We start from the raw sequence: 21,216 nt of genomic DNA, 5'->3' as shown, positions 1-21,216 counted from the left end.
CGCTCCTTCACCAAGATAACAAACGGCTTACGCATCCCCTCTTCCAACCAATCAAAAAATTTTCATACGAATATGGACCAGTATTCTAAATTGAAATAAAAGCTCGTAAATTAATAATTAGTAAATAGGTACACGTTTTATTTGAATTTGATTCTAATTTAAACTTTGTCACTGGACACTGTTTTTTTTTTCAATTATTCTGCATTTGAGGGCTCACCGCCTATTCAACGTTTCCATAAAAATGCCCCCCTCAGGGGTGGTACCGCCCACGCTAAAAACTACTGTAGCAGTAGACCAACGTTTCGCTTTTATGTATCAAAATACTTCGAAAAATATTCTGCTTCAAAAACATGAAATCAAAAATGTATAATATGTTGTCATTCAAAAAGTTAAAAGATTATAATAATAAAAAATAAAAAATATATTATTAATTATTATTTTAAAAATGTTGTTTTATTTTTACTATAAATTATAAACATATATTTTTTAAAGAAAAGAATCGCCCTGTGTAGCTTTTATTTAAAAACGAACGTGTTGAAGACATTTTAATCTATCTTTAGAATGGAACTGTGTAGTTCACCTTCAGATATGATGACGTACGCATTATATAATGCGTACGTATAGTATAGTCTTCAATAGTCATTACTCACTACTATTTGAAGACGGGCAATCAATATAATGTATATTAATACACAAACTTAAATATATTAAGTTAATAGGTAATGAATTTTTATGAGTAAATTCTCGAGAAACGATAAAATTAACTAATTATAACTATATTTAGACATGCAAATGAACACACACACACACCCGCAGCGCGCACATATATACACACTACATACACAAACAAATAAATAATGCTTTTTCTTCTTCTAAAATTGTGTTCTAAAACATTTATTTATAAATTATTTGAATATTTGATCCATTTCAAAGCGGAACTCTGCACTTAACATAATACAATACTGTACTGCCGATCATATAAAAATATTTAATACTATTGACATAAAAATAATAATAATAAAATTGAAGTTAAACACTTTAAATTTGCGTCAGTCTTAAAAATGTCTTTTATTCTGGAAACAATGGAAATTGCAATACATTTCAAACTGTTTAAACTATAATTCTTACACAACTATAAAAATAGTTAAAATTTTCAAAAATTTAAATAGTTAAAATGACGATAATATTTACTTTTTTTTATGATAACATGTAATTAAATTTTTGGTTTCAAGATAAAAATCTAAATTAAACTATGACGAATAAGAAAAACAATAAAATAAATAATCTCACTCAAATAAACCTAAAATAATAAAATAATTTTAAATTAAACAATATAAATAAAGTTATTTTATAATCATCATTATGTTTTAAAGGTCAAAATTAATTTTAAACAAATATTTATAATATTTACTATTCATTGCAATATTGAAATTTGTTAGTATTAAACTGTTTTGAATCTTTTATTCCAATTAGGTAAAGATTACCAGTCTATGATGACTTTTAAATTACAAAATTTTATTGAATACAAAAAAAAATATATAAGTGTAACAAAATGAAAATATATGATTACTACCCAATATTAGGTTATTAAACAATAACTGATATTTTATAGAAATAACAAATATAAAAAGGAGAAAAATATTATGAAAAAAAAAATAATTTATATAGATAATAGAATATATTACCTACCTAATTTCTACTTTTTAAACCCGATTGTTAGGACTTGAACTGATCCACACACGATTATCTTTGGCGTTACTGTCTTTTTTCTTATTATCTTCAATTTTCTTCCATAGGGTTGCTATCTTACTAGTGACTTCTTTTTTTTGACCCGATGTTGTCCTAACTGAGCACCCCGAACTTGTTGCTGATATGTTCGAATTTAAACTAGTATTGCTATTTGTTTTAGCTACTCCAGTCAAAGTCGGAAGACTACTATTGCTACCAGCCCATTGATCAGCACTACTTTTTAAACTGTTATTACTAACCGAATTACGAACACCACTAGATCGTTTATTTGTAGTAGACTGTTTATTGGCCGGTGGCTTAACCAAATTTGGTACACTAGTATGTTTTTTTCCAGTGGATCCCGGAGTTGGTATACGAGATTCTTCTTTCACAAATGTACCTTGTCTTTTAAGAGGAGTCTGCTTTTTAGTAGGTGTTGACTGTGAACTTTTAGAGATGGTAGGGGATGGTTGAGGACTGCTTCGTGCTACTATTGGTATACCACTACCACGTGATTTTTTCTTACCTCTAACAACCTTCACTTCTGAAGGTTTAACAATTCTAGCTGAAGCAACTCCAGTATTTGACTCATTACCATCACTGGAATAACCGTCTGTGCCTTCTGATGTGGTACTTTCATCAACACAATTTTTAAAGTTTGACGTGAAATCATTATCTTTAGGTTGAATTTGAACAATATTGGTTAAATCTAGATCAGCTAATGTACGTGTACGAAATCTATCTTTTTCAGATGATCTTTTATTTTGGAATTTTTCTTTTGGTGACCTTTTTTTTATGGCATCTTCAGATGAATGAGAGTCTGATTCATTCAGAGGTGATGATCTGATTTCAGGCTCCATAGAATTTTCTCTGCTATCGTCAGAAGTTATTGTATAGGTATTATACCTGGAAATAAATATTACAATATATTTTTATTAATAATAATGTTATTTTAAATAATTATTTATTTTAATTTGTTTACCTATCCTTCTTCATATTTCGCTTTTGTTTAGGTGTTAGCCGACGTCTAATTTGAGCTGGACTAGAATGATTAGGATCTGAAGACATTTCAGATGAAGGCAAATCATCTACCAAAGTTAAATCATCCACAGCTGTATAATATTGAGCACCAATCGACTGATCAACTATTTCAGAACGTATGCTTGATATGCTGGTAATGCTATTTTCCATTTCAAAATCAGTAATCTCATCCATATATGATGGAGGGTTAATGTTTTCTAGATTCATGCAACTCCCTAATGAATCATTTCTATCATTAGAAGTTTTTCTTTTTTTATCAAAACCACAATTAGATTGAACACTTGTTGTCATAGATAACAAACTATCCATGTCTGAAGGAGGTTTTATAGCGTCTAAACGCGTGTCTTCAAAATCTAAAGAAGATATCATACCTAAAACAAATAAAAATACATGATTAACAATTAAGAGAAATTATTAAATTAATATCTATAATTTTACCCATTTCTCCTTTATCCAGTTTTATAAATTTTGGTTTAGAACTATCTTCAGCACTTAAGTATGAACTTGTGAGAGTAGTAAATGTTAACGTTTCATCGTCTTTCCATGTAGATTCGTCACTTTCATCTCGTTTATAAGTAATTCCATCAATAATATCTCTTGGTGTAATTGTACTTGTAGATTCACTAACTTCACTTTCTGATTTGGGCCCAAAAGATTTTTTATATTTATTTAACACTGGTATTTCTCTTTTTTTATGAGTTGATCCTCTTTCAATATTTTTTATACCTTGGTTAATACACTTATTTAATAAGTCTTCTTCATTTTGTTCAAGTGTACCATTTTTGTCTTTTGATCTGTTGTTTTGTATATTAGTCATGCCTGCTTCAATACACTCGTTTAACAAGGCTACTTGTTCACTATCAGATAAATCATCACTGTTATTTTTAAATGGCTTTTTGCTATTCCTAATTCCAGCAGCAATACATGATTCTAATAACTCTAGCTGTTGTTCATCAGTGAGATCACCATCTTGTTTTTTGGTTCTTTTTTTAACTGACATTTGTAATTTTGGTATGGTTGAAATATTGATACCAGTAGCTATACACTGATTTAACATTTTTTGTTGTTCGTCATCAGGTAATTCTTCATCAGTTATTTTTAAAGTTGTTATTTTTTCAATACCAGCATTTATACATTGATCTAATAAAGCATTATTATCATCATCATCATCGTCATCATCTTCTGACATGGGTTCACTGTTTAATGTATGAGCATCGTGTAGTGAATGAGATCGTGGTATTCTGTTATCACATTTACCAGAGTCATCCAATGAAAATTCGCTATCTATAGAATCGGTTGACATTCGTTTATTGATAACAGTAACAGGATCTGTAAATAATGTATTTCAAAAGCTATGAATTAAGACAAAATTAAGAAATAAAATAAAATTACCTTCTATTTCAGAAGAATTAATTGAATTCGATACATGTGATTCTGTCAAAGGGGAATCCAAAATTAATGATCTGGAAAAAACAATTAATTAATTTACAAGTTTTAAATTGAATATTAAATTAAGATCAAACCTGGACAATGATATGTTTACTGAAGTGGGTATAGCAGAAGCTTGATTAAACTGAAGATTTAAATTTCCTAAAGGTTTACCCGATGTCTGATACAAACGTTTCTTGCCAACCTAAAATATTATCAGAAAATAAAATATAGTATTTTCAAATAATAAAACATTCAATTTTTGATTTTAACAAAAATTGTTAAGTTTTATTTATATTATTAATAATCTGAAAATGCTGAAAAATGTTAATTTAAACATTCCATAATAATACTTTTTTTTTATTTTAGTTTCTGCTTTTTGAAAAATAAAGATAAGGGTTTAAGTTAAATAGTATTAAACAGTTCTAATTTTTATTTTGTCATTTTTTTTTTTTATATATACTGTAGAATCTGACTGTTTAAACAAAATATTAATATATATACATTATATATTCATAAAATACAAATATAAATAGCCATTCAAAATTCTTATCATTAATTATGTATATACAAAAAATGATCATAGAGGTAAAAATAAAATTGAAAATCATTAAAAAACTTTATATTTGAAATTTAAAAATATAAGTTCTGGACATTTAAAAATATTAATTTTTAGGTTTATGTACCGGCTCTCAATACTTTTAAATATTTTCAATTCTGGAACCACTACTTTTCAGTTTGGTTTCAGTCTTAAAATTAAACAAATCAATTCTATACAAAAATGTCCAAGGCATTTATGAATATTTTTTAAATGTTCAAAATACATAAAAGTTACATGAATTAAGAATGAAACAACATTACTAAATATTATTTATATTGATGAATTTCAATTACCATTTTCATTGACTGTCGAAGAATTACATTGGTTTCTGAACCATCTTCTGAAGGAGTAATCATTGATAAATCTGAATGTGAAGTAGCTGAACTTATATTGGCTGGAGTTCCTTCTGTACAGAATCCAATTATTTCATCTCCCTAAGAAAAACAAATTTTAAAATTAACCCTTAAAATTTTTTAAAGTACAAATTGTACCTCATTTTCATTTGTTTTATATTGTGAAAAACTAGACTCTGAGCATCTATCAACTGTCTGACCATTGCTTTGCACCATTACTGGAAGTCTAGATCTAAAAAAAAGTAGTAATATTTTAAACAATTACATAATGATTATAGAAGTTATTTATGCCAACCTAGCATGAGGTATAAATCCTGGATTTTTGTTTTGCAAATACGGAAATGTAGAAGAGGATGACTGAAAAAAAAATAATAATTAAGATTTATTTTTTATATTCATAAAACGTAACACAAGTGTTAGGTAAACAAGACTCATCACAAATGAATCAGCAAACTCAAGTGAAAGTTATTTGTTGTGTACTGTTCAATAATACTAACAGAAGTCAATTATTCACGGACTCATGGTTATTATAGCTCTCAAATCAAATTCAAAATCACCTAACAGTATTTTTTTTTCACTTTTATTTGACACATGTTTTTTTACTTACTTCAAAGAAACCATCTGAATTTAACTGGAACGTTTTCGACATCTTATCAATAGATGGAGACTCACGTGGCTTACTAAGCAATACATTCCTAAACAAATTATAATTAATTGTATTAATTTAAATCATTATTAATCAATATATTTCTCGGTAGTTGACTCAAAATTTAATATCATATTAAAATATTTCTTCTTAAAATAAAAATGTTAACTATCAAAATAATATAGTATACTTACTTTGATATTTTTTCTTCATTTAATGACGGTAACATATTTTGGCCTTGAATATACTGTAATTTGATCTAATAACAATAAATAAAATTCAAAATTATCAAAGTTATTTTGATTTGATTAGCACTTACTTCTGGAAGATCGTCATCAATGGTTAGACTACTTAAGCTTGTACATTCTGAACTTTTGCCAGGCATTTTTTCTTCTTTAAAAATAGTTACACTATCTTCAAAAACACTTTCATCTTAAACAATAGACATAAGATATAATAATCATTGTTTCTTTTTTACCATTACTGAAAACTTTAATCTTATTTATCATTAATTTAGTAATTTTATAATTATCTCTCTAAATCTGAATTTAATTAATAAGTATTAACTCTCAACAGGCTAAAAATGTAAATTAAAGAACTTGCCTAATTAATTAATTAGAACAAATTCAAAATGGTAAAACATACATGTTTCTATAAAAATAATCTGTATTATTACAGTTTTATTCTCAATTTTTAATTTATCAACATACATTTTTACCATTAAGAAAATTCTTATACTTTATACATAAATAAAAATAGGAAACTTAAAATTAGAAATCGCACATAATTTTTTCATAATAAAGATTTATAATAAAAAAATATATTTTAAGAATAAAAATAATCTATGTTTTACTTCTAAACCTCAATAAATCATAAAATAAGAAAAAATAAAAATTGACAGTTAATTACTTTTGAAACATGGAGGACTAGGTGGAACCGTTGGAGTTGGTGAATCAGGAATTTCACTTGGAGTTACTAAGCCACTGGTGATGCGACTAAAACACAATTACAAAAAAACAAATATATAATATATTTACACAGTGGAAAACTACAAACTTCATTTATACCTGCACTCGCTAACAGCAGAACTGCCAATATAGCCTTCTTGTGGTTCACAGCTTCCGAGTGAGGCAATAGAACTACTTCTTGAAAACATTAAAGGTGTTTCAAAGGTCACCATTTTACCTAAAATACAAAATGTGATATAAACATTATTTTAGAACATTAATATTAATTCTTACCATCTTTTAATTCATTTTTTTGCTGTGCATCATCTGGTGTTTCACTGCCAGAATTGGGTACATTCATATTTTGTTCAGGTAGCTCTGTTCCAGATTCATTACGACTCTAAAAACCATTATTACATTTATACTTAAATTCAGTTAGCCTTAACACGCTTCATGCCATGAACCCAATGGTGGTCATATTGTACACCAACCAACCATTTATTTAGCATATTCTTCAAATGTTCATAATAATATTTAGTTTTTTTTTCAATATGTTATATATACCATAATTACAATAGGCAATACATTTAAAAATAGATATGTTATCTACAGTTTATTTTTTTAAATTTTTATCTTTATTTCAAGCTTATCAATAACTAATTGAAAAAGTTAACTAATTTACATTTATATTAGATTATATAATCTGATAGTTGAGAAGCATTGAAAAAAAAAATACTATCTACTTGAATTACCTTATCATCTATGCCACATTTCCTTAAATCTGTATATGATGCTGCATTAGAAAAATTGTAAGGGGTTCCTTCTGTACAATAAGTCTGTGTTGTATCGCCAGTTAATACTTTTTCTCCATTATCATCATCTTCACATAACAAACTATAATTGGTTGCTTCATCCAGTGATGTCTCAGCATATCCATTAGAGGACTTTTTGACTTTTTCTTCAAAACTGATATTATTTTCCAATCGCTGAATAGAATCTTCCAAACATTCCATAGAAGAAAGTTCTAATTTTTCACTCTCAACTTCAGTTGTCATACTGTTTTTTTTAACTTTAATAATATCGTAAGATTGTTGTGAAATTTTCATTAAATTTGGTTCCCTAAAATAAAATCATATTAAAATAAATTCTATGATTAAACATAATAAGCAAAAATCAAAACCAACATACACAGTAGCTTTCAAATCATCACTATCGGTTACAGTTTGTATCTCTTTAGTAATATCCTTTAAATATGTATCAGATTTAGCTGAAGTACTTTTAACTGAATTATCTTCATGATTTATGTTCAAGTCTAAATAAAATTATTAAAATAAAAAATCTGTTTTTCTTATAATATGTATTATATCTTTATTATTTTATCAAACCTTGTTCGGAATTATATGCAGGAATAGCATTCATAAGGTTATTAAGTGCAGCTGACGATCCAGTCGCAATCATCTTATGTTTGGAATGAATTAATGACCGTAACATAGGTATAATACCCAAATTTATCATTGTTGTTTGATCACGAATATTACGTGCCGATAAATTCCAAATAGTCCCACATGCATTACTTACAATTGTTAAACTTGGAGACTGTAGTTGTTGCATTAACATTTCAAGTACATTATGGCGTCTTAAAATATCACTGTTAAAAAATCAATACACAATCAAATATATTATTATTTAATATATTTTTAAAATTAATGAAATAAGTTATTAATTACCGATATTCTTCATGAGATGCTATAACACATGAAATATTCCTCAATATTCCTCCAGCATTTTCTATTATTGTAACTGATTTTAAAGAACTAGTTCCGCTTAATGTTTTAATCAAAAATTCAATAGCTCCTTCAACTTTACATATTTCTTCCTAGATAAAAAAAAAATATTATTTAAAAATAAACTATTTTACAGTTTTAAAAATTCATTATTTAGTATACTTTGTTTTCAGGAGAGTGAGCAGAGAAATTCCAAAGGGCAGACAAGAATGATTTCATTGTTGTTTCTTTATTTGCTTTCATTGAAGCTTCCATTAGCGCTTTAACAGCTCCTACATCACGCAAAATTTCTTTACTATGTGGATCAGCTCTCCAAGACAAATTTCGTAAAACACTTGCTGTAACCTATACAAAACACATTGATACACAACTTAGTAAAATATACATAGTTCATATTTATTTGATTTTCAATGAGTCAATACCTGTCTGAGGTCTTCACATTGTATTTGTAATTGTAAAATCAAGACTTTGAGGAATTGTTTAAAAGAACATAAAAGGGTTTTGGTTGTAGCATCACCAAACGTTAAATTAGTTAGAGCCATGCCAGCATATCGTCTTAGAGTTACACATTCTGAATTAGATTCCAAATCTGGTTCACTACCGTGAACTTCATGATCAACTTGAATTAGTCTAGTAACAGTATAGATTGCACCTTAAAAAAATAAAAGAAAACATTACTAGTTCAAATGTATAACTACATGAATTGTATAAACATACCTAATAAACACATAGCAAATCTATGTTGACTATCAAAAGATAACTTCATTAATGCTGCAATAGCAGTGATGGGATGTTTGCTAATATCTAATTGTTTAAGTACGACGACTGGTGTATCACAATATTCTCTCATGCTTTCCAATAACTTATAAACACGAGACTCTCGACGACCTTGTTTTTCATCTTGATTAAAAGTTACAATATTTTTTAATGCTTGGCTAGCATTGTGACGAACTACAATGTCAGCATTCATGTCATGAACAATTTGCACAAGCAATGGAACACAACCTATCAACAAAATATACTGTTTAAAATTTTAATTCATATAATAAAACTTATAATAAAGTTGTCGCAATAACTCGAAAAACTTGAAATTTCAATATTTTTTTTTCATTCCCCTAGAAATATAAGTTATACATAAATTAATATAAATTCGAGTTAGATATCTCGAAGCAAATTTTTATCTCCCTTCAACTTTGAGCTATTGCGACTCGACTGTATAACACATAAAATACAATTAAATTAGAAAACACTTTACCTGTTTGTCTCATTGCTGCACAACAATCAGGTGATTTGCTCATAGCCAATAGAACTGAGACTGACTGATATGAAGATTGTATTGAATTGTTGTTTTCCAATAATGACAATAGATTATAAACAATTTCTACTTTAGCTCCTAACTGTTGTTGACTACTAGATCTCATTGACAGACCTTTTTCACATTCTAATGATGAGGTTTGAGAACGTAATAAGGATGAGTCTGAAGAAAAGTTTGTGGGTCCTACACTGTGCCACATATTAAATTTTTTGTCAGCTAAGATTCCAGGAGGTGTGGGTAAACAACCCTTTAAATAAATAATTAATAGTGATTAAAATATAAGTTCAATATACTCAGGTTTTTCTTTTTAATGATGCACAATTCTCTCAACTTACATCAGGAGATATTTTAGCTTCATCTTCTTCTTTATCTTCAGCCATGGATCTTTTTTCTTTATCTATATGTTGATTCTACAAATTAATACAATTTATTTATATAGACACACAATAAATAAATTTTAGAAAATCAATTCTCCTCATGCTAACCTCATTTATGATTTTGAGGTGACTGTTATTATTGTAAGAATGTTTAGCATTATGTTTATTATCATAAAACGACTGTGTAAATGACCAATTATTAGCTCGTCTATTGTCTTCAACATTACATGGTGTCAAATACTGATATTGATTTTTAGATATAGAATGTCTGAAGTAATATAAAAATATTGAAAATAATTTGAGATAATTCATGCGTAAGTTATAACTAAAAGGCAAAGTTTTGTAAAAACTTACTTGCTTAAGATATTATTATTTTGTCCATCATTATAATCTATTTTACCAAAACTAAAATTTTCTGAGATTTGATTGTTATTGTTTAGAATATGTTCATTATCATTCTTAGTAGTAGCACTCCAGCGAGTTCTGGGAGGATTAGATAGTGACCTCACATGATCTAAGCTATGTGATGAAGGTACACGAGAAGAACGGGATGATGAGGAAGAACGAACAGGAAGTCTAGATTGTCGATTAGAATGCATTATTTTATGTCTATAATTTAAATGAAAAAAATAAATCTAATAATTTTATTCAAATGTAATCAAAATTACTTTTAAAAAAATGTTATTAGTGAGAACATAAAATAGTATTTTTGACAAACTGTAAAGGTATATTGCACTTATATTGCACTTACAGTGTTCTATATTGTGATCAATATTGTAACTAGGGTGAATTGAAGGGGAGTGGCAACCAGCTGTGTATGGTTATGGTACATTTTACCCCCAGAGAGAGACACTTTTATTTTTGTTTCCTACAACACTGACAAGATAATAAATTAAAGTTATTTTCTTACTTACAAAATCATACTTTTTAATAACCAGAGAAAATATATTGGTTTTGACATTTAATTACAAATTTGAATGTTTAAATAGTTACTAAAATTAAAAATTATTAGGTTTCATTTATCCATTTATTTATTTTTTATGTTAATAAACCAATTACTGTTTCAACTAAAAGTAAATATAATTAAATAGTTGAGCTCATATGGTAACATTTTCATTTAACCAATCTTATTTTTATTTGTTATATAGCCTAGAGTACACTTGGGCCAAATTAAATTATTGAATATATTATATTTTTCTATAGATATACAAAATTATAAAATATAATGACTTAAACACTAATTCAAATATACAAAAATTACATTAATATAATAATGTTAGAAGATTTTTTTCTTAATTTAAAATTACAATCTACAATTTACACAACTAATAAATACTAAAAGTACAATTACTAGAGGTAATAATAAAAGGAAATTGTTTGTACTATACTCAGTAATGTTATAGAAATGATTTATTGTCATTTTTTAGAGACTATCTTTAAGCTATTTATTTTTAATTCTTTTAACATTTTCAGGAAGTATGACAAAAGATAAATGTTTGTTGAGAATTGGAATTGAATTTTAGAATTTCATAATTTGATCTATAGGTTTAAAGTAAGTAGTTTTAAGTCATAATGAACATTCAAAAGCAACCTCTAAGTTTTGATAATGAACATTTTAGTAACAAATTATTATTCTATAGAATTAGATTGAATCAATTATAAATTAATTGAAAAATAGCTTAAACTATAAATGTTACAAATCGAAGAATTATTACAATTTGTATTTAATAATATAATTTTATAGATTGAAATGCATTTACAACAAAATTAATGCAGAGTGAAATAACAAGGTTTTAGCCGTTTTAAATCTTTATACTACAAACTATTTTAAAGAGTTATTATTGTTTAATGGTTGGCTGAATTTAAAATCATTTAGAAACAATATAACATCAATATTAAGAACTATATTATATATATATTATTTTAATGATAGTAATTTCCTGACAAGCCTATACGTTTTCAAGTAAATATGAATAAGATATAAAGAGAAAGCATTTATTTAGTTGACAAAAATTTGTAAAAAACTAGATGACACCATGTTAAACATTCTTACACAAAACTTATCAATTGATTTGTATTCTAAAATTAAGTGAATAAAAAAAAGTGTCTACCTGTTCACTAGAAGTTTTATTTTCTAAGGATAGAGTCATTTTTGGCGACATGTCTCTTGATGGCATTCCTCCGTTTAAATCAACTAAGTTTTAAAAAATATATTAATTTAATGTCTACAGAATTGTTTTTGGTCACTATTATCTATTAGTATTGCAATAATAAAATTTACCTGCAGGTAAATGCTGAGCTAACAATGGTGTATCCAATTGTCTTTGAAGTTGTCTGGTTTCTTGATTAAGACTGCGTACTGTTTCTAACAGCTCTTCATAGCTGGAAACTGGAAGTGTCATATCTCATAACTATAAAATATTGTTTTAACTGAAACATAGAAATATTGCATTTAATAATTTATTCAAACAATAAAAATTATATTGTTATTTATTATTAATAGTTACACATTACAAAAGAAATGTATTTTTGTTATACTTAGTTCTGTAAAGATAAACAATATATTTATGCTATTTCAAGGACAAGATGATTTCATGATTTAAAGCTTACATGTGTACTACATTTATATTATAATTTGATACAATTCAATTTTTAAAGCATAAAATAAACTATTATTCTTCAAAATTTGAAGAAAAAACGTTCAAAAAAGGATACTCAAGGTTCAATAAATATGTCAAGAGCATAACAATTTAAATCCATAAAAGGAGAGTAGCAGCATATTTTAACAAAGTCATTCTTTATAAAAAAAAAATCACAAATTAGTACTAACAGAAATTATCAAGCAGTTAAATGAACAAAATATACATCATGAATATGATATATTGTTTACATTTTATCTGTTATAATTAATATTGTTATTTGTTACTATATCAAATATAATCCCATAAGATAACTTTTACCAAAATGAAAAGAATAATTTATAAAAGAAAGTTATTGATTGAAAATTGGATACTCTTATTGTTATATCAAAATCAACAATATAGTATTTATAAAAATAAAATACTGCAAGGTACTTAAAATGTTTATAATATATAGTACCGTATTGTAATAGAATGCCCAAGGAAAATATCATTCATGACAAAAGGGCATTGACTTATTGTGGTTAATGTGTGTTCATTGTTAAAGAAGCAAAGAAAAATAGTTGTATTATGATTAGCTAACCTATAAACGTGTAACATAATATAAAAATTATACAGCCTATTTTTTTATATAATATTTATGTAAAATATTTGATTATTTAAGCATTATTTTAATACGTAGTAGAATAAATTAAAAGACAATATGAACAATAATTTTAAATAATAAAGTTCCTTCTTAAGATTAACAGCCTTCTAGAACATCCTTAGATTATTGATTCAGGCAAACCTAAAAAGGTTTCTGAACTGTCACTGCTTACAATTTAGTATATTATATTAAATAATATATAGCCATAATCATCCTCTGCACTGTAAACTTCTGGCTTCTACCTTTATATCTATTTTAAACTTAAGATTTTATTCTATATTGTTAATTGTTTAATTATATAATCACACTTTATTTGTTATTTTTATTATTTATAAATCTAATTTCTGTAAATACCATGTAATTATGTTATTTACATATAAAGCTGCAGCTAGTATAAATAAATAAATAAAGGTGTCCCAATTGTCAGACATCGGCCATATTTATTTTTACTTAGGTATCTAATTTACTTGTTTTTCTATGTACAGGTTAAAAATTCTAAGAATAAAACAATGTTTATAATAAAAGTAATAGATACTTAATACAAAATATTGAAACCTAGTAACTATGGTATAGTACTAACTATTTAGAATAAACTTAAAATAAAAATTAATACAGATACAATAAAAATCAAGAAAATGATTAAAACAAATAATGCAGTTTATAATAATATCAGTAACCCTATAATGGGTATTGGAAGCACATGGACAAAAAATATATAAGTCATAAAATAGGCTCTAAGGGTAAAAGAACACTTTAATATCTAAAGCAGAAATTAATAGTCTCTAAAATTACCATATAATCTACATACCTAATAGGAATAATAAATAATAAATAAATGAAGGTAAACTGTAAGAAAATATGGATGATAGGTATTGTGAAGTGTTTCTTAAACTTTTTGAAATCACGAAACACCAAACAATAATATTTTTTTCATCGGAACTCCTATCAAAATTATCTTCAAAAAAGGAGGATACTACTAAACATCACAATAAATGGCAACAATAATATATCTAATATACTAAATACAGCAAAATGTAATCAAATTATTTATTTAGGAGGTATCATAACAATCAAAAGTAATATAATATTTGACTTTCATTATAATTATAACAATTATTATTATTATTATTATTATATTGACCTTTCTTATATTGTATTAGTACAATATAACATTGATTATAAAATACTATTATTTAACGTACATTTCATACTGTAATTAACTAAATGTAAAATTAAAATATATTAATATTTTATAAATAAATAAGATTTTTCAAAATAATGTTTTTGAATATTTTGAAAAAAAAAACACTTAAGTTTCGTAAAACTCTTAAATGATCTTTGCGGAACCCCATGGTTCTGCAGAGCACAGTTTAAGAAACACTGGTATAGTGAGTGGTTACAGCAAGACTTAAATGATCAATTATATTAAGCTATGAAACATTATGATACGTCATATTAAAAACAGTATATCTATAAATAATGTGTACTTTATGATAATATAATATTATCTAATACAAATATAGAAGTTTTCAACCCTTTTTAGTTTATACTACATGACACCCTAAGGTATATCTAAAAATCTGGAGGCACTCTTTAATAGTATATTGTATATTCATATTTTATAATTTATTAGGGTTTCTTTAGCCAAGGTATAATCAAGCATAATATACAGGTATTATTATATTTCATAAAAAAAATGATTTAATAACTATTAAATACTTTATATTTTTAATTAACGGTGCTATAAATAGTATAAACAACAACTTAATATTGATTATAAAATAGAAATATTTGTAAACACAATTTCTAAAAATATGTATCTAAATTATAGGTAGTGAGACAACATTTTACTTGAATAGTCATGAAAAATTAAAATTTAATTTAATAAAATACCCAAAATATTTTATGAAAAACAGATAAAATTTAAAAATAAAAACATAAAAAAAATAATTACTATGATTATATTTGAGATAGGGTTCAATTTTCTTGAATTCAATTAAATATTAAAATGAAATACCAATTAATGTAAGCCAAGTATTCAGTCTTGTTACACTTATACTTTTAAGTTTATTATTCTACTGGATGCAGTGGCGCCAAACCCTATATTTGCGACCACAACACATGCTTTGGCCTTTGGTTGGGTGGTGGTTTCCGTTAGCTTATTTTTAATGTTGGACTTAATCATAATACCTTGAGTAATTGTGTCCAAATAAAGGATTTGTTGAATCCAAACTATCATAAATAGACGAATACCTATATTACACTCATATAAAAGGCTAATTCTCCAAAATCTAAAGCAATACTATACAATCCAAGATTAACAGTCTTAGTAATGTAGTTCATCTAGCTATAATTAGTAAATATATGAAGATGTTATATATTGGGTCTATAAAACAAAATTAGGAGGTGGGTGTCTATACAAAAATGTATAATTTTGCAACATGATTTAAAATGAACTTCGGCGCCACTGACTGGATGAAATAAACATGATAAAACTAATATAACTTTTAACTAGAGAATAGATTTTAATGCAAATTACATTTTATACATCAAAGAATTAAAAAACTAACTTTTATTTTGCATTTTTTATTTTAAAGTTATTTTTACATAAGAATGGATAAAATTTGAAAAAAATTTAGTTAAAATTCATTCTTAAAGAATAAAGTAAAATATTGTTTGTTTTACCTGTCAGTACTTCTATTTTTATTATATGTTATATTATTATTATTTATTTTTTGTAAATAATTTTCAGGGTAAAAAGAAGACAGAAAAAGACGAATAATAAGAATTTGTATAATAACAAAACAAATATTTTAATTGTTAAAAAAAATGTTATGAGTGCATTAAATCGTATTTTTTTTTTTAAAGGCATTTTTCATTTTTATGGCATTTAAATCTGTTCCCTACTTATGACCAAACATTTTTATAGAGATTAAATACAAGAACTACAAATAGATAATAAAAAGCCAAACATTATTATACACTATCATTGAATATATTATGTAATATGTAAAACAAAATAAAAAAGCTACCAAGGTAATGAAAAAATTATAAGTCGATTATACTTATAGTTAATATAAGTGTATCCAAAGTTTGTTATATTATAAGTTATAACAAATACCTAATGGATATGTAAATGTTTACATTAACTACAGATAAACACCAATTGTAATTAGAATCCTATATTATATGTTTGACTAATTGGGGTTGTATATCAATGTCGATAAATTAAATCTTTTTTATGAAATATTTAAGTTAAGACAATAAAAAAAATTTTTTTATCAGAAATAAAATAAGATTTTATAAAAATTTGAAATGTGTGCACTAATGGTGTATTTTAAAAACATGTAAGACTTGATCATTAAAAATAAAATAGTAAGTACTACCTATAATTAAACATTAAGCACCTACCTATAACAATACAAAATAAATTATATATTACAAAATTGAAACAATAATACATGTGTATTTTATATTAGTAAACACGAAAACAAAAAATTATATTCTAATAATATTTGGATATTAATTATTGGAAATAAATAAATAATACCTTCATATTACTGATGAATATATAACTAGTATTACACTGGTCTAATAGACAATGGTAATCGACAAAAAAAAAAAAATAATAAACATAGGAAAGTACTTGTTATTAAACTCTGATGACAAACTAGTATAATTCTGATTTAATAATGACACTTAGTACAAAACTAATTGATAGAATAAAAAACACATCAGACTATTCAGACTAGATGTAAAGTATATAAAAAAATTTGAATAGAATGGATAACACCAAAAGGAGGCAGCCGACAACAGACGCAACATTATACAAGAGGTTAAAGGATACTAGACCACATAATATTGTGTTTAGTCGACTAACTACTTTCAATTTGGATTTAAAACGATAGTTGAACAGATGATTAAAAGTATCATTAAAAAATGCTTATAATGACTAATCCCTTACCTGTGCGAGGAAAACGCTCCGGCCACCAAAGTACCGGATGGAAAGACACGTCCCAAGATGGTCAAAGTACGATTGAACAGGAAGTGATGGTCTTCTCGGCGAAAGAACTTTTGATCGAAAAACTTCGTCAACAACGAACACATGAATGGCAAAGTATGCGTAGTGTTTAATAAATCGTATACACCCTGCGCCACCACCGAATGTAAGAGGCGATTATGCTAGTGCTGTACTATTGTCGTTGACGAGTAACGAAACACAGTAATAGCGAACAGCAAATGCCGACTACTGACTAGTCACTAGTGTCTACTGTCTAATGAGTACCGAGTGATGCGACCAGCGATCAGCAAGTACCCCCGGATTGGCCCGATATACGTCCAGCACACGGGTACTCCTGTCAATTATTATCGGCCTCGTGTGTTGACACCGGTTATGTTGGCAACGAAATTCCGTAACGTTTCGGATTTATATTTTTCAAGGTCGAGAAGAAAAAATCTAAACATCGTCTTCGTCTTCGATTATTGTATCGGAATCAAATGATGGCTTTTCGTTTTCTACGGAAATCTCACAGAAAAACGTACTCGAAATAAATTTATGTATTTATTATTATTTTACAAAAACGGCGTTTTTGTCTTGTCAATTTTTGTAAACGTCTTATGTATTTAAAAACATTTTCTATAACTGGTGAAAGTAATAGAACTGAACAGTCTGAACTTGACCGATGTTTTATCATTTATTTATCATGATAATTATTCATACCTTAAATGGCAGTCCGTAACCATACCACGATTTAATAATACGCATTTACAAATATTGTTCTACGATTCTGATAATAAATTGTAATAACTATAAACAAATAACAATTAACATAAATTATAAATGTACAAATCATAGGCGTATAATGGACAAATAATGAATATTATACAGGTATTTATATGACATAATATCCAAATTCCAAAACCGACCGGTCCGACAGCAAGTCAGCAACAGCTGATGTCGATCACGTGTTTCAGTGTGTACGTTTTGTATTTTTGTTTTTATTATATTCTTAATTAAAAGTTTATGTAGGGAGAGTGAAAACTGTTTAGAATTTTCACGATACAAAAATATTATACAATACTACGCCGACCTAAGTGTAGATATATCATATTCATATATGTATATGTAGATATTAAAAATGCCAGGCATCTTATAACGGGATGGGTGTCAGTTGTCAGTAGATAGATCCATATATGATAGACCATTCACTAGTTTTTACTTTTTATAAACTATTAGTCTCCTTATAAACTTAACTGAAATTCTATCCCAATATTAAACTGATTTGGAAAAAATTAGTTTCACCTATTCTGAAAAAAAATGATTTTTAAAAACGACTTTTTACATTTATAATGTAGTTTACTTATTCACACAAAATAAAATCATCCAACTGCTGGAATTCTACCATATAATTGCTGTCAAGGAAGATTTCTTACAACCTCTCTATAGTCACTATACTTTCTATTAAAATAAAAACCCTTATTAGGTATTTAGGTATATCATTAAAACACCGAGGACAAGTAGTCTGACAAAATTTTAGCTTACTATACAAGTTTAAATCCATTACAAAGGTACTACTAAACGGTCTGGATGTCTCCACACCATTTGAGATATTTCCCGTATGAATCAATACATAACTTTGTATTTGTAGTACTTATATTGCCCAGTAAACTTTATATTTTCATGACGTTTGATTTTAAAATTAATCATGATAAAAAAGATACTTATTTAATAAAGTGCATTATATATATATAGAGAGAGTACATTTATTTATTTCGTATATTGTTTAATATTAATTGTACTTAATTTTCAACCCGAGTGCGAATTACCCCGTTTAGTGAGAAGGAAATGTCCGATGAGTCGGAGAGAGGGAAATTCACTAATAGCAAACATGCTTCATCACTTATACATAACATTTATGATATTCTTTGGAAAGCCTTTAGAAAACTTCTAAGTATTCATAAGCCACTCATCGACTTATCCTTACCTTGCGCAACAATGTTGATACCTACCTAGCTATAATGTTATGTAGTAGTTACAACTCTGACTAAGACAAATCAAATATAATATTATATTCACTAGACATTTAAAAATCACCTTTCAGCCTTCAGTCACATAAACAAAAAATAAAAAAGTATAAAACATTTTCGATTCTCCACTTTAAATGTGCTTTCTTTCTCAAGCCTTTTGTCCAGTCAAAGTTAATATTAGTATTAAAAAAATCTCCAGGCTTTTACATAATTACTGACGAAATAATCAAACGTCTACTGCTATCTATTTAAGAAATCAATCATATTTTTCACACAAATATTCAACACAATGCTCGCAAATACTGAAACGCAAAATTTATATTTTCCTATTCCTGGGAAATTCTTTACAATTCCTATATTATTAAAATTTAAAAAGTCGCTACTATTCTATACTTCATACAGGCCAATTAGTTTCCTTCCATTTTTTTTCGTTTATTTATATTTGAAAATAAGTTAACCTACAGTTAACAATGCAAACATTTTACTAAATTTGTAATTAAGCTTTCACAAAACCCATTCCACTATACATCAGGCACATAGATTAATCGACAAAATCTCTTTTGCTTTATAGTTTAGAGGAAAAACTGATGTTTTCCATTTTCCTCGATGTCTCTCTCAAGCGTTTGAAACAGTTATTTCAAACTGGTTAGCACATCTCTTATACAAACTTGAATTTTTCTCGTTACTCACTAGGATACTTCTCAATGCGTATAATATAAGCTCCATTTATATGTACACAATACATTAGCTAGTACACTTAAATCAACGGGTTAATTATTGAATGATAAAAACAAAAGTACAAATCGATTAAGTATTTATATTTCTTTAATGTTTGAAATTTAATTTATGAAGACATACATTATTAGTGAATACCATCGAATTTATCAGATGCGAATGCAGGGGGTGGGTGTTTAAAGCCCTCCCGAAATATCACGAATAAAAAATAAATTACCTAACCTACAGTAGTGAATAGTATATTTATTATTTAAAAATAAAAATGTTCCCCACCCAAAAAAAAAAATTGTTTCTTAAGTTTGTGCCTTGACTTTATACTAAATAAGTAACTATAAGCACAGAATATAACAATGGTCTATCAAAATATACTTACCTACTAAAAATTTCGACTTAACCTGGTTCCTGAAATTGTTCATGCTGATATTAATAAATGGTTACAATTTATAATTTGCATCATTAGTGATAATGTAATATTAAATAATGATGTATATTGTATAATGATAAGACATTAAGTAGGTAAGGTATCTATTAAACACCTAGGCACATTATAAAATTCAAACTGTGTAAATAATACTAAATATATTGTAAGCAATACTGTTTATCTTTTAAAAACGTGTGAAAACAGCAAGACTAAATAAATTATTTAAGTATACCTGATATAGTCTTAAACACTAAAGACTAGGTACTAAAATGCTTATAGGCACAAGGTACCTGAATTAAAATTAGGTATTATGCTTGTAAACAATTTACATTGAGGGATTTGTCACTCGGTTGACCCAGTAAAAAAACATCAGTACAATTTACCAAGCTCTCATCTTTACTATTCTTATTCTGTTTCAAAGTTTAAAATGGATTATTGATTTGTAAATTCAGTATTATCAGTTTTTTTATTAACATTAATTATTTATTATTTTAATTATCAGATAATATTGATAGATTCAAGAGCAAG

The 21,216-nt window shown here is 26.5% G+C and overlaps 1 protein-coding gene across 3 annotated transcripts; it reads right to left on the bottom strand.

The window, feature by feature from the left end:
* Positions 1-1,392: 1,392 nt before the first annotated feature.
* Positions 1,393-18,062, bottom strand: LOC113556003. 3 transcript variants are annotated; one of them, XM_026960691.1, is made up of 26 exons: positions 17,470-18,062; positions 12,502-12,650; positions 12,332-12,414; positions 10,179-10,253; positions 9,784-10,090; positions 9,246-9,533; positions 8,951-9,180; positions 8,691-8,873; positions 8,472-8,620; positions 8,130-8,392; positions 7,933-8,056; positions 7,497-7,863; positions 7,039-7,144; positions 6,865-6,982; positions 6,707-6,792; positions 6,117-6,229; positions 5,992-6,056; positions 5,759-5,846; positions 5,447-5,508; positions 5,290-5,383; positions 5,092-5,232; positions 4,293-4,402; positions 4,162-4,232; positions 3,208-4,098; positions 2,711-3,140; positions 1,550-2,634 (listed from the first exon to the last, which is right to left on the bottom strand). In XM_026960691.1, exons 2-26 carry the CDS (start codon positions 12,620-12,622, stop codon positions 1,704-1,706), a joined length of 5,496 nt encoding a protein of 1,831 aa, XP_026816492.1. In that variant the 5' UTR covers positions 12,623-12,650; positions 17,470-18,062; the 3' UTR covers positions 1,550-1,703. The 3 variants fall into 3 exon arrangements, with proteins under 3 accessions (XP_026816491.1, XP_026816492.1, XP_026816490.1); XM_026960690.1 differs by lacking the exons at positions 12,332-12,414; positions 12,502-12,650; positions 17,470-18,062 and adding exons at positions 10,329-10,488; positions 10,575-10,927 and having other exon boundaries at positions 1,393-2,634; positions 5,992-6,044; XM_026960689.1 differs by lacking the exons at positions 12,332-12,414; positions 12,502-12,650; positions 17,470-18,062 and adding exons at positions 10,329-10,488; positions 10,575-10,819.
* Between the last annotated feature and the right edge of the window lie 3,154 nt (positions 18,063-21,216).

Source organism: Rhopalosiphum maidis, chromosome 4 (assembly GCF_003676215.2).
Source record: "Rhopalosiphum maidis isolate BTI-1 chromosome 4, ASM367621v3, whole genome shotgun sequence".
Lineage (NCBI taxonomy): Eukaryota > Metazoa > Arthropoda > Insecta > Hemiptera > Aphididae > Rhopalosiphum > Rhopalosiphum maidis.
Note: the sequence above shows the minus strand (reverse complement) of the source record. Positions and strands in the feature narration are given on the sequence as shown.

Bases quoted from the DNA above. Each gene is read 5' to 3' on its own strand.
- LOC113556003 (XM_026960689.1), bottom strand. From the start codon at position 10,819: ATGCATTCTAATCGACAATCTAGACTTCCTGTTCGTTCTTCCTCATCA. The intron at 6,057-6,116 runs GTAAGTGCTAAT...TATTGTTATTAG, and splicing joins TTGATGACGATCTTCCAGAA to ATCAAATTACAGTATATTCA. The intron at 5,509-5,758 runs GTAAGTAAAAAA...TTTTTTTTTCAG, and splicing joins ATTCAGATGGTTTCTTTGAA to TCATCCTCTTCTACATTTCC.